The 14,753-nt window shown below is 45.8% G+C and overlaps 1 protein-coding gene across 10 annotated transcripts in view; it reads left to right on the top strand.

Annotated features, from left to right (window-relative positions):
• The window catches only part of Atp9b (ATPase phospholipid transporting 9B (putative)), a 255,789-nt gene that overhangs the window by 226,736 nt on the left and 14,300 nt on the right, over nt 1-14,753 (top strand). For all 10 annotated transcript variants that reach the window (XM_028872015.2, XM_028872021.2, XM_028872020.2 and 7 more), the window contains 9 exons: nt 899-982; nt 1,602-1,772; nt 5,644-5,742; nt 7,461-7,550; nt 9,632-9,776; nt 10,010-10,074; nt 10,945-11,100; nt 11,259-11,323; nt 14,481-14,589. In XM_028872015.2, coding sequence (XP_028727848.1) covers nt 899-982; nt 1,602-1,772; nt 5,644-5,742; nt 7,461-7,550; nt 9,632-9,776; nt 10,010-10,074; nt 10,945-11,100; nt 11,259-11,323; nt 14,481-14,589 — 984 coding nt within the window. The remainder of the gene's footprint in view (nt 1-898; nt 983-1,601; nt 1,773-5,643; nt 5,743-7,460; nt 7,551-9,631; nt 9,777-10,009; nt 10,075-10,944; nt 11,101-11,258; nt 11,324-14,480; nt 14,590-14,753) is intronic.

Here is a 14,753-nt window from a genome sequence, read left to right as displayed (position 1 = left end):
CTTAGAGCCTGACTCCTACCTGCAGTATGGCAAGGACCCCTTTGTTTGGAATCACACTGTTTACAAGTATAGACGACATGTCTAGCAGTGGGATTGATGCCACTGGAGCAATTTAGATTTTGAAATGAATCACTGGCTACCTTCAAACAGGTGTGCCTAGAACACTGCCAGCATTGGACCCCAAATCCTCTTTCTTTTCCTTAGCCCCAGCTAAAACTTTTCTACTTTTAGTAGGGGAAAACAGTATTCTATCATAATTATTATGCGCTATAATTGGGATTAGCATCTTTTCACACACCTATTGAATGTATTTCCATTTCCCATTTATTATATAAATAGGATGATGACTCGTCCAAGGGCCTGTCTTTCCTGGTCCAGTTAGGACCTGAGCCCCAAGCTTGGTGCATAGGGTGTTGACCCATGTGATCAGCCCAGTGCATGTTTTTGGTGGTCTGTCTCTGCCAGACATTGACATGCGACTTTACACCAGAGGACTAATGTCCTTCCAGAATAGCCCTGTTGAAGCAATTTCTATGATGGAACTGAAGCAGACAGCTTGATGCTTTGCCCAAGAACACAGGCAGCTGGGGCCACCCGTCTTAGATCTGTGTCACGTCTCTTCCTCACCCCCTCATGGGGCAGTTATGCTGGAGACCTCTTGTGGGGTGGGGTACAGTGACAGGGAGAACTTGAAGACACATTCTGCTTGTTTCCTCTCCTTTCCCTGGGCTTTGCCTGTACTTTTCACTCAGCTGTGCTGTGTCTGTGGCCCTGCAGTTCCTGTGCTTCCATGTAGTGGACTTGCAGCACTGCCCAGGAGGGTCCTGAGGGGTCCCTGAGGACAGTGCTGTCTGTCAGGAACTCCAGGAGCCACAGGTGAGAGCCCCTTTTCTTGCAGTGTGGAAACATGGCTCGTGAGGGACTTCGGACCCTTGTGGTGGCCAAGAGGACTCTGACAGAAGAGCAGTACCAGGACTTTGAAGTGAGTTCCTCAGTCCTTGACACTCAAGCCTCTTCCTTCTTCAGAGAACTTTGTTTTCTCACTGACGTGCGACCTTGCGTGCAGTTCTAAGGTCTGTGTTTCTGAAGTGTGGGGGCATAGGCTGCCCTAGTGGTTAGGGGCCCTGCAGCGTCCACAAATGCCAGCAGCTCCATGTCCTCAGCAGAGTCGGGGTGTGCCTCGCAGGTGCTTCAGACCTTGGAGCTGTCTGGATTCTGGAATATTTGCACAGGTGACAGGTTACACTATCCAAAGTCCCCTCAATCCAAAATGCTCCGGAAGCTGAAGCTTTCTTTAGCATGATGTCATTGCTCAGGATTTATCTGACTTTGGATAATTCAGTTTCCATATTAGGGAAAGTTCAACTAGAGTTAATAGATTTTCACGTAGCAAATAATTACAAATAATCAGAGCACTTACACAGAGCATTTATACAGCATATTACTTCTGACCCCAAGAGCCAATTCGCTCCACACTGAGAGAGCATTTACACACATGTTCCCCTGTCTCCTGTACCCTCAGAGCTGATACAGTGCAACTGTGTAAGTCATACACACATGAAACTTGCATGTATATGTATGCCTGTTCCTTCTGTCTTCAGAGCCGATACAGTCAAGCCAAACTGAGCATCCATGACCGGACCCTGAAAGTAGCTGCAGTTGTGGAAAGCCTGGAGAGGGAGATGGAGCTATTGTGCCTCACTGGGGTGGAGGACCAACTGCAAGCTGATGTGAGGCCCACACTCGAGATGCTGCGGAATGCAGGAATCAAGGTACAGTCCGCAACCTCTGACTGCCAAAACTGCTTTCTAACTGAGTCAAACTAATACTATGCTCCATGGGAGGAGGAGGGTACAAAAGATAGCTTCTTCCTCACTAGTCATCTAGTTCCAGAAGTCTCCACAATGCCCTACTCCAGACTTCTCTCCGACTCTGTCTCTTTCCTCACTCAAGACAGCATAGCCCTTCTGAAGCAGGCGCTGACCCTGTCCCTCCCCATGACACATGTACTTCCTGGGGATAGTCTTAGGACCCACCAGCTTCTGGCCAGTATGTACAGCCTGGGGTTCACACTCGCCTTGCTGATTACTTCCTCACCTGTACACCATCACAATTCTGCACATCAGAATTGAACAGAAACCTTTCTGGAGTAGCCCATGTACCCAGATCACCCAGTAAGCATCTGTGGTCCTGGGTACATTCGGGTGTCCAGATCCCATTGTAAGTGGCACTAGTTAGGGAGGAGGTCAGTGTAGGAGAAGCCCAGCTTTGTGTAGGCTTCGAGTTGTTGCTGAATCCTTACATGATGACTCATCACATGCTGCTCTAGAGCTGGGGTGGACAGAAACCAATTGTTAGGTAAGGTCATTCAGAAGCTGTTCTCTGTTCAGCTGGCTATGCTTCTGAAGCAATGTGTCTATTGCCGCAGAGTTAGGAGAGGCCTGCAGCGGTCAGCTGCTCCTGCAGTTCTGCCCAGCGCAAGTGCAGTGCTGGCATCCTTCCCGCAGGGACTGCAGATTCGGTGCAGAAGTGCTGCACTGCTTGACACCACAGGAGTTCTTCCCTGGCCCCTTGTGGTCACTGCATTACTCTCAGGAAGCTGCCTTCTCTCCGAGGACCTCCCTTTGCCCACAGTGTCCAGCTTCCCAGCTGCTCCGTTGTGTGAATTGGCAGTAGGAACACAGTGTTTGCAGGAATCCAGCCGACATCCCGGTCACGAGTTGTGAGGGTCAGTCCCTTTCCCAGTAGACCTGACTTCCAGGGTGGCATTTTCTCTGGAGACGTTCTCCCCACCTGCTGTGCTGCGGTCCCCTTCCTCATCCATCTCTTCATGGCTAATCTAGCATTCACAGGAGTGCTGGTGTGGGGGAAGCTGCTTTCGTAAGGTTAGGGTTAGGGGTTAGAAATGGCTGAGTGTTTTAAGTAACCTATGATCTAGTTGATGACTGTGCGTGCTGGTTATCAATACTAAGGTAGTAAAGCTCCTTGGTACAGAACTTGAGGTATTTGTAGTGATTCTGTGCTGTAGTGCGTACGACCTGTGTCTGTAAGCCTTGCCCTCTTAGCTCTTCGCCATGTACCACCCGACTGGCCTGCTCTGAAGAAGGGAGTGTAGTGTTCTCAGCCACATCTCACTATGCTTCCTGAGTGACAGGTTGCTCAGCAGTGGCAGTGTACACTGTGGTCACTCGGTTTGTTATAATAGTGATAGTTCCTAATGAAAGGATGCTGATTAAAGAGAACAGCCAGGGCTGGTTACACCCCTGGAGTAATCCTTATGCCATGCAGGTTTTTCTGTCCCCTGCTCCCACAAATGTATCTTTCCACATGATAAAAATTCTTAGAGACTCTGATGATGACAGCATTAGTAATGCATGGACTGTTTGCTGTGCTGCATAAATACCTGATTACTTTACTCCTTTACAGTCGGGGCTTCTAAAGCTTTTCCACTCATGAGCCCTTTGCCTGAGAGACTTTGTTACATGACCCTAAGTATATACAGAATAATCTTACAAACCAAACGTTTATTATTATAAACCATAAAGAAACTTTTTTTTTTTTTTTGGTTTTTCGAGACAGGGTTTCTCTGTGTAGCTTTGTGCCTTTCCTGGAGCTCACTTGGTAGCCCAGGCTGGCCTCGAACTCACAGACATCCACCTTATTTTAAAACAATTCTTTATATGATTTTACCATTCACTAAAAGCAAAAGCCAATTTGCATACTAATAAGATTAATGACTTTTTTTTAAGTATAAAAATTAGGTCTTAGCTCAGCAGTTTGTGTGGAGCATCATCTTCAACAGTTTTCAGAGTTGACCACTATTTTACTTTAAGGTGTGAATGCCATTTTGCATAAACACATAGTGATGGGGAGGAGCAGAGGTTTGTTTAGGACCACTTTAGAAATTAGGAATTCTGTCCCAATTCCAAGCCAAAATGGGTTGAACTTTTTTTTTTAATGAAACCCACATCAACTCAACCAGAGATTTTTAAAGCTAACCATTGTGACACAGTATAATGCAGACATTTACATACTGAGGAATGACAGTATTGTTTTCACAGTTGAACCATTATGTTTTGGGAACAAAAGGAAAGTTTGTACAGTAAACCGCTGCAGTTCAGAACATTCAGTAGTCCGGAGGCTGAGCCACAGTGCTTCAGGCTGCTCAGGGTGTTGTTGCGTAGGGGAGGGTGTGCACGTTGTGCTCAGAACCCAGGCTGCAGTGCAGTCTTGGGGAATCCACGCAAGTGCTGCCCAGAGCACTGTGGGCTCCTCAGACACTTGCTTTAAATGATGTTTTGGTCATTGCATATTCAGAAACCTTTTTATTGCCGTTTTCTAACAGCACTCTTCCCAAGTAGTTAGTTCCGTGACCACGAATGAAATCCTGACCCTCAGTTTAAGCAGCAGGAGTCTGGGTATAGTTTTCACAGTGTGTTTCCATGTGTGTGCAGTTTGTTAATGCTGAAGTAACAGTTTGACACTTCATTTGATACAAGTACATGTTGGCTTATCTGTGGTCCCTTGGCCTGTTTGAACGTCGCCTCCCAGCTGAAGAACTATATTGACATGAGTCTGTGTGGTCCTCTGGCTCTACGCACTGCCTCTCCACATCTTAAGGCTCCTGCACAGCCTCAGCTGTGTGTCTGCACACCACTCCGACTTGTTCTTCCTAAACAAATCAGCACTTTCTCTATTGTGGTGCAGAACACACACCCATAGTTGTCTTCTAGCACTTGTAGGTGTGGCAGGCTTTCTCAGACCACCAGCCCCAGGGCATGACTCAGAGGCTCATCCTTCATTATTATGATGCTCAGCCTTAGCTTGCACTTGTCCCACTGGCTCTTAGGACTTAACCTGTTTCCCCTCATCTACATTTTGCCTTGGAGCTTTTTACCTTTCTTCCTGTGTGTTCTGCTTTTCCTGCTTCCTCTGTATCTGCCCGGCAGCTGCCTGCCTGCCTGGCCCCGGACATCTCCCTCTCTTTCTCCCTCGTTCTCTTCTTTCTGGAGCCTAGATTCCTCCTCCTACTTATTCTCTCTACCCACCAGCCCCGCCTATCCCTCCTCTGCATAGCTATTGGCTGTTCAGTTTTTTATTAGACCAATCACATGGTGCCATAGGCAGGCAAAGCAACACATCTTTACATGGTTAAACAAATGCATCATAAACAAATGCAACACATCTTTAAATTGTTAAAGTGATATTCTACAACAGTAGGTACACAGTTGAGTTCATGAAATAAGCTCACAATTTCCTGCAGCCGTTGCTGTTCCAATCTCTATAACTCTCCATCTCCCCAGCCTGAAACTTCCCCACTGAAGTTCTCACTCCTCATCCTATGACTATGGCTTCTCTGGACTCTTCATATATGTGGGATTATGCAGGATTTGTTCTTTGTATCTAGCTGATCTCATTCAGCAAAATGACCTTCAGGACCCTGTGTCAGAACTTTCTCTGTTTAAGGATCAGGGAAGTGACCACGTTTCATTTCTCCGTTTGACTCAGTATACTCTTGGCTTGCTTTACCTCAGCCTTATTGTGAAAATCCTGTGAGTGTGGTATACAGACATCTGTGCACAGAAATACTTTAAGGAAATGAAATCATATTATTGAAGTTCACAAGCTTAAATTATTTCATAGATTTGGATGCTAACAGGCGATAAACTGGAGACAGCTACCTGCATTGCCAAAAGCTCACACTTGGTGTCCAGAACTCAAGACATTCATGTTTTCAGGCCAGTAAGTACATTTCTAAATCACTTTGAATTGCTAAATGGCTTTTGTTCATTTGTTTGGATTTTTGTTGTTGTTGTTGTTGTTGTTGTTGTTGTTGTTGTTTTGAGGGGTTTGGGGTTTGGTTTGCTTTGGGGTTTTTCCAAGTTTTTCTATATAGCTCTGGCTGTCTTGGAATTCGCTCTGTAGACCAGGCTGGCCTTGAACTCACAGAAATCCACCTGCCACAGAAATCCACCTGCCTCTGCTTCCCAAGTGCTATGATTAAATGTGTGTGCCACCATACCCAGCTAAATTGTTGAGTGTTTATCTTACAGTTAAAATGTAATTGCTAAATATCTTTTAAAAATCAATGTTGGAGATGTCTTTTTACTCCATAAACACATGCTGAATGGCTTTGAAATGCATTTTGATGGTAAACAAGCTGTAAGTTGTAAAGCATTTTTCTCCTATACATTTCATATTGCTATGCTACAGCCATGCTACTCAAAACTTAGGAAAACTGTATGTTGCTTTTTGAACATCCATCCCTATTAGCTGTACCGTGGTTCCTCCTGGGAGACAAGTGCAGACAGAAAGCAGAAGACCAGTCTGCCACCATTTCAGAGTAAAAGCTCTTCTGTGAATAGTGCAGAGAAGATGATAGAAGGATCTGAATTTATGACTTTACTGTACATACTAGTTATGATGAGTTTAATTCAAACAAGAAATAGATGTTCCTTGGGTCATGATTGATGGTGGGCAAGCAGACACCATGTGTCTGTGGCTGTCTTCATAAAGTGCTTGCACCTACAGAAATGGTTATTTCAGTATCATTTACATGTAAATGTATTTTATTTTGAAACATCAGAATCTCAAATTATGCCCTGCAGACTACTATTTGCAATTAAATTATTAATGTTTCTGATAAAACTTCCGATCAATTTTTGTTGACTTTTCAGAGTTATGGCACCACAAATTAAAAATTTCACAATAAAACCTACCTACTTAAAGCTGACTTGGAGATTAATTTGGAGCATGTGAAACTTCATTTATTTCACTCCTATATCATGTCTTTTATGCCCCCTAAAATCTTCACAGAAGGCACATGCAAAGCCAGTGCATTGATTTCTGGCATATTTTCATTCTAAAATTAGCACTTCAAGATTATGGCCAGATTTTACCCTTTTAGACTGCTTACTTCTTTAAACACAGCAAAAATGGATGAGATAAGTTGAAACTCATGGCAGAAAGGACAGAAGTGACTTCGTGAAATTACTTTGCATTATTCCACATATTATAAAGAAACGTATTTAAAGAAAACCCCAGTCTATATAATTAAGTTTCTTACCCGGTGTGTGAGAAAGAGAATTCTGACTTACAATTCTCTAGGGCTATGTTCGTGATGCTATGCTCACAATTCTCACCTACCCCACCACCGGTTTAATATATCATCTTATAGAAAGTGCTGAAAATCCTTTGTCATTACATTCTTATAAGAATGTTTTTACATCAGCAATAGCCCTTGTATGCCTTCATGACCACAAATCAGAAAACAGTCCCTGTTAGAGGTGTAGGTACAAAATATGTAAGGACCTTGTTACAGGACTTCTGTTTATAGGCTAAGCACCTTTAGGTTCTAAATACAATATCTAAAGGATCCTACTGTGAGTCCCTGAAAAATGTCTTACTGGTTTATTGCCTGCATTTTTAATTCATGGTGCTTTTTTTTTCCTCCAATCAAGGTTACCAATCGGGGAGAGGCCCATTTGGAGCTGAATGCATTTAGAAGGAAGCACGATTGTGCTCTAGTCATATCTGGGGACTCTCTGGAGGTGAGATGAGTGTGGGTATATGTGTGTCTGTATCCTGTTCTAACCATGTACTACCTGTGTATCTCTGTCTCCAGAGGTCAGACTAGTCTGTAACAGTGTATGTCTTGATAGGACTGTCAGTAATGTACCATGTTCTATCTGTCCATCTGTCTCTTAAGACTGATCTCTGAGTAAGTGTGTCTGTCTGTCCTCCCAGGCCATTGAGCCAGAATTTCCTGAATAACACATATTCCTCAGCAGCCCAGCCCCCATGTCCTGTCATGGCAGTTGTGGGGTTTTTGTTTTGTTTCATTTTGTTTTTCCTGTGTAGCATCAAGACTTCTGAATGGTCAGTCCTAAGAGTGTGCTGGCCGTGTCTGCCTGATTCTGTCCTTTCCTGTTTAGACACTGCTTGAGTTCAGCAGATCAAGGCCCTGGCCTGATTTTTGGTCCCCTGCTCATTGTTAATAGTATCAGCCTCCAGTGGTCATGACAGTTCAGCCTACAGTATTTATTATGTGTTTGTTCAAACCAGTGTTTCCAGGTGTGTGTTTATGGGACATATGGCTACCTGTGTAGAGGTGGTGGGCCCTCCAGTTAACCTCTGGCGTTCATCCTTCAGGACACTTCAGAGTGTAGGGGCCTAAAGTGAACTGCAGGAAAAATCCAGATGGGAGAGGCTACTGGGCCAGTTGTTATTTGTACTTAACTATTATATGTGTGGTTTTCATCTTCCTGGACACTTGGTTGAGGTAGCCAGTTCCTCCTGTTCTCCTGCCCTAAAACACTTAGGATTATGGACCTCACATTGTGACATCACACCACATTGGTGTGTTTCCAAGTCCCGGTATCTGTAGAGCCACACTGCAGTTCTGTTAAGGTTTGATCCTTGCTGCAATAAGGATTTCGGTCAGTGCTTGCTGACAACTCCCAGCATAGCTGAATTGTGACTTGGGTTGTATCAATGTCTAGTGATCATGAGATGATATTCATTTTGTTTGTTTGTTTTATTTTAATATGTTCCAAATAGTCTTTTCTATTTGTAAAAGTAGAAAAAAAAAATTCTTACATTCTGATATGTTCCAAAACATCTTGTAAGTAGCTAACCAAAAGCACACCTCTTCTGTGAGATTAAGGTTATATAAACAAGAAATCCAAACCAAAAGAAAAATAAAGCACAGAGGTTGAGACAGTTATAGTATGTGAAAATGAGTGCTGGGAGGCTCCCAAGGCAATCCTCGACTTGACTTTAGACATCTTCTTCCCCTGAACAGAATGCAAACAGAACACAGTAGCATGGGCCCTTCTCAGGCAGACAGGTAGAGGTGGGTTGACAAGAATCCTGGCTACAATTGGGAAAGGAAGTTTTCCACAGCTCCTGGCAGAGCATACACCTGCCACCCTCCATGAAGCTGACAGTTAGGTCTCTGGTCTTTCAGGACATAAGCACCCTCCTTTTGTTGGTAGCCTTCTGGGCCATATGACTGAAGACCTGCTCCTCTAGTGCCTGTCCTTCATGATGGGAAAAATCTTAAGAGTTTTTGGAGAGTGAAAAAGATTCCACCCCTTAGACAGTGCTGTGAGATTTGGGGTTTCTCAGGCAAGGTAGGGAATTAAGAACTGGAACTATCACTTTGGAAAGGCCTGGAATATCTAATGTCATGGATCAAACCAAGATCTCCATCAGCTACGTGCCTGGGAAGCACTGAAACCAAAATAGGAATATAGGCTAGGGGAAAGGTGTTTGTATACTGGCTCCAGAGAACACACATCTTTTGGATGTATTAGCCTGGCAACACTTCAGAATGTCCTATGGCCCCTGACCCTTGCCTCTGTCTGCACCATTCTCCACCCACAATGCACTATCTTTAAGAGACCTTGTACTCTTCCTGCTAGGGACCTAGCCACCCCGTCCATCTTCTCATCTTGCTCTCCTACACAACTGAGCAGGTTATGATATAGTTTCGAGGGCATAGTCCCAGATGAGACCCAGAAATCCAAGTCTGCTTACTTGAGGAAGCCTTAGGCTTCCCAATTCTGCTTACCTGCTGCTTGAGCCCAGGGTTGTGTGGTGACAGTCGAGTCACAACACTGTCTCCCAGGTCTGCCTGAGGTACTACGAGCATGAACTTGTGGAGCTGGCCTGCCAATGCCCTGCTGTGGTCTGCTGCCGCTGCTCACCCACCCAGAAGGCCCACATCGTGACCCTGTTGCGCCAGCATACCAGAAAGCGCACCTGTGCCATCGGTGAGCCCGGCACCTTCAGCCATGCCATGGGTGGGTGGTGGGGCAGTGTGCCGCCTTCCTGTCAACAGTGAAATGTGACAAACGGCCAAGTTTTCAACATTTACAGGCAAACTTGTGTTGTCTCTAAAATGGACTACATCTACATTACAGGAATTTTCAGTAGTATAAAAAAGAAAATGAAGCATATAATGGAAAGATGTTTCATTTAATCTCCAACTCTTGGTGCTTCTCAGGTGATGGAGGAAATGATGTGAGCATGATCCAGGCAGCAGACTGTGGGATTGGGATTGAAGGGAAGGTAGGTTTGTGCTTTGTCACACACAGACAGCACATGTGCTCCTGTTCAGTGCCAAGCCCCATCCTAGGAGAGGTCAGCAGTCAGTCTGTCCTTTTGGTCCTCAGGCCCAGCCATAGGTTGTTGGTAAACAGCAGGAAATTAGCATCCTTCAGCATCCTTCTTACGCTGGGAATGTCCTTAGGAACTCTTCGAGGTCCTCTGGGCTTGTGACCCAGGTCCAGTGCCGCTAATTCCGCTGCACACCTTTCTTGGGCCTTCGCTAACTCTCAGCTCCTCTCCCCTGCTTCACGTGCTTCCTTCTCTGTGTAGGTGACCCTTTCTCCTACCAACTAAGCCGGGGTTGAGGCTTGTGTTTGTGCCAACCTTGATTGCTCCTTGTGTAGTCACCCACATATAAATCCACACAGCAAGACTAGAAAACTGCACAACTGGATTGGGTCTTCTCTTTGGCTGCTGTGTTCTCCTCTCCCTCATGGTAGCTTTGAAAAACCAGAGGGGGGTTGTTTTTGCAGATGTGAGGTAACAAAGGTTTGGGGAATTGTCTCGGGGAGGCCTGGGATCATGTGATGAGGTAGGGTGTCCCCATAGCCAGTGCCATCCCTCCCTTCTTATTTTCTATGTTGCTAATAGACCAAAGCCCTTCCTTCTTAGGAGCAGCAGCTGACATCTGTGCTTACGCACGGGTTCTAGTCCAGGCTCCTCTACCTCCCACACTGTCTGATGCAGATGGACGGAGGCATACTGGGTGAAGCTGTGGGTGTGGAGCTGGCACTGCCCCTAGTCCTCTTGAGTTCAGATGTACACTGAACTCAGCTTTGTGTGCAGTCCTCAGTCGGTGGTGTTTCTCAGAGGTTCTTTGTGGTTCTTCAGGAGGGGAAGCAGGCTTCACTGGCAGCGGACTTCTCCATCACACAGTTCAGACACATCGGCAGGCTCCTCATGGTGCATGGGCGGAACAGCTACAAGCGGTCTGCAGCACTCGGCCAGTTTGTCATGCACAGGGGCCTCATCATCTCCACCATGCAGGTAGCAAACCAACACCGGCTTAGCACACAGGCAGTGGCTGTCCCACTGTCATGGGAGGTGACCACTGGACTCACTGGGTATCATTCTATTGTAATGGAGATGGTGTGAATGTGAGTAGCGCAGCTGTGTCTTTAACTGACGGTGTTCTGTCTTTTAAGGCTGTGTTTTCTTCAGTCTTCTACTTTGCATCTGTCCCGCTGTACCAGGGATTCCTTATGGTTGGGTAAGTGAAGCAGATGTTCTTGGTGCCTCTCAGCTTCATGTATGTGAGAACTTTTATTTGGAAAAAGACGTGTAGAATGTCGAGTGATACTCAGGGTGTTCTGAGTAATTCTTGGCACATAAATATTGAAGATGACTAACTGCTGTAAAGTCTTACACTGAGTTTGAAGAAATTTGAAAAACACCTGGACACTTGAGCTTTTTAAGACTGTGCTAAGTTTCTCACTAGATTTTGTTTTCTTGGGGAAGCCATAATTTGTGTCAGGAACCACAGCAGAGCTGAGATTTTATAAAAGGGCCCCGTAGCATAATGAGAGGGGCAGAACCAAGGGGCGGGCATATGCCAACACTACCGTCAGCAGGGGTTGAAGCGGGCAGGCCACAGCTGCAGGCCTCCTGAGCCTGCCCCTGTCCCAGTAGGGATACGACGTCACCATGAAGGGAACAGGACCAGCCACTAACTGGGAAATGAGATAGAAAGCAGTGGGACGTCTTCTTAGCTTTGGGAAAGACATGGCTAGTCTGTCCCTAGCAGCAAAAAAACCCTACATTTAAAGGCAGCCACTGAGAGATGGTAGACAAGTGCTTCAAAAGCATAGTGTGCCACAATGATGTTGCCCACCAAGTCTGAAAAGAAAGACTCCAAGTGAACAAATGGTCATCTGTCATCCTCATCCTCAGTTGTTATACGTAGAGATCATATAAATGTGACTGTTAGTGAGTGACCACAGAATAAAAGCTGTCCCCTGCCACTTGCTGTCTGTGCCCATCAAGGCTCGTCATTCACCTCAAGCCAGGGCTCCGTCTTATAACCAGAAAGAACCTGGAAAGTGACAGTTGTAGCCCTGACCTTGGTGTTGCCCTCACTATTGAAGCATGGAGGTGGCTGTCCTCCTGACATCCACGTTTGGCATGTGAGGACAGAGAGAGGCACCTGGGAAATTCAGGACCATGCTGGCTCAGACTGAAAAGGATTGGCTGGGTACCGCCCTCCTCTGTGGTCACACCAGCATCTTTCTCTGCTGTGGGATAATCCTCTTTACACTGTAAGATTTGTCACTCAAATTGTTTTAATAAAATGCTGGTTGGCCAGTAGCCAGGCGAGAAGTATAGGTGGGGTGACCAAACTAAGAATGCTGGGAAGAGAAAGGGCAGAGTCAGGAGTCATCAGCCAGACCCAGAGGAAGCAAGATGAGAATATTGTACTGAAAAAAGGTACCAAGCCACATGGCTAAACATAGACAAGAATAATGGGTTAATTTAACTGTAAGAGCTAGTCAGTAATAAGCTTGAGCTACCAACCAAGCATTTATAATTAATATTAAGCCTCCAAGTCAATTATTTAGGAAGCGGCTGATGGGTGTTTGGGAGTTGCTGGTGGAGCAGAAACTTCTGCCTGCATTTCTCCACAGTACTCAGCTGCACTCCTGGCTGGCAGAGGGCAGACAAAGCAAGTTCTTCCACCTGCAAGCTGATACTAGTACATCCTAAGTGCATGGGACAGCTCCCAGAATTGCTAATAACTTAGCCAGAAACAGGGGGGTTAAGGTCTTTGTTAAATGTCAGGTCCTGTGAGTCATCTGTCCTCTGTCAGTATCAGTTCTCTGCTGTGAATGCTGGGTCCTCTCTGGACTTCCTGCCTTCTTACACCTCATTGCATCATCAAAGCAGAAGGCGCATCTGTGGCTTTGCCTCCACAGCATCAGGTCTTTTCCCACAGCACAGCCACCCTCTTTCAAGACTGTATGTCCTGTTGGGCCCACCCAGAGAATCTATGATAATGTCTCGTGGATAAGTCCTTAGCTTAATTATGTGAACTGCCTATCCACTAGTTCTGACAAGGAGAATGTGGGTCTCTGGGAAGCCGGTATGTTTCTGACCACATTGTGTATAGTGAAGAAAAGGAAGCCCTCACATCTCAGAAACAGATGTGTTTGCTTCCCACCATCCTTGGCCATGGCCCTGGGGAATGTACATAATCTCCTGAGCCTGTTTGATCCAACAGGAAATTATAATGAGGAGCTCCAGGTAGTATTGTGGGCTACTTGTAAGTGCTTCACACAGAGTGCAACAAATGATAGGGATGCAAAAGAGACTAAAGTAAATATGCCTCTGCTGTGTGACTAGAACCTATCATGGTGACATTCCAGCCCAAAGAAGTGGTGGATGATCTGCATAAACATTAGGTCAAGCTGGGCATAGTGGTGCATGTCTGTAATAATCCCAGCACTCGTGAGGCTCAGGCAAGACAAGGTGAGGCCAGCTTGGGTATGTAGGGAGTTCCATTCCAGCCTTGGCTACAGAGTAAGACCCCATGTCAAGAAGAGGGCACTGGGTGTTTTTACCAGTTTTATTTGTGATAAACCCAAATTGCGAATAACCAAGATGCATTCACACAAATGAGCAAATGGTTCAATGAGTACGGCTTATCCACCATAAGGCACCACTCAGTTGTAAGGAAGGCACTGTGCCCAGCCACAGCCTGGATCTCAGGGCATGGCACAGAGTCTGGAAAGCCATCCCCAAACTTGCCTTCTGCCTGTGTCTCCACAGTAGCCCTAACATAACAGAAAGAATGGGTTAGATACAGGCCTGAGGACTCGTTGTAGTCAGGGAGACAAAGGCATACTGGTGGGCTGGGTGTTGAGTGTCGGGCAGGACTGCATGGGGCACTAGCGTGGAAAAGGTTAAGATAGCTCTGTATTAGATGGCTGCATGTGAGTCTGCAAGGGCCAGTCAAAGTTCACTAAGGAAACTGGACCTGTGGTACAGTACTGTGTAATCCTAGCACGCAGGAGGCTGAGGCAGGAGGATCACAAGTTCAAGGCCTGCCTGGGCTTCCTAGGAAGTTTCAGTTTATCCTTGGCTGTGAGAACCCTGTCTCAAAAAATAAAAAGTTTAAAAGAAAACTCTGGTTTTAAATGGGTGCCCCTCTCTCTAAGAGTCTGTGATTTATACGACAGTCCTGTGCTGGGCTCGGTAGCCAGGCTCAGAGGGAATCTAAATTGGTGTCGCCGTGGGGGTTTGGGTGTGTTCTATCAGATTGTGTTTTCTGGGTTTGGAGACTTGAGCCTAGCTCTGCATCTAGAAGCATGGTCTCAGTTGTGCCACAGACAACATCCATCAGGCTGACAGGATGTGCCTTCTTGTTTTCCTAGGTATGCCACTATCTACACCATGTTCCCAGTCTTCTCCTTAGTGTTGGACCAAGATGTGAAGCCGGAAATGGCAATTCTCTACCCAGAGTTGTACAAGGACCTCACCAAGGTAAGACCCCAGTGCCAGCCTCGTTCAGTGAGAGCACACCAGCACTGGTCTTTGTGTGTTCCAGCAAAACAGAGACAGCCTCTTTCCTGGATAGCATACAGCTACGTAGCAAGCACAATAAAACATGTTTTGAAGTACTGTTTTTAAAAAAATTCTCAACTCTT

This window comes from Peromyscus leucopus, chromosome 19 (genome assembly GCF_004664715.2).
Source record: "Peromyscus leucopus breed LL Stock chromosome 19, UCI_PerLeu_2.1, whole genome shotgun sequence".
NCBI classification, from domain to species: Eukaryota; Metazoa; Chordata; class Mammalia; order Rodentia; family Cricetidae; genus Peromyscus; species Peromyscus leucopus.
This window is presented reverse-complemented; position numbering and strand designations above follow the sequence as displayed.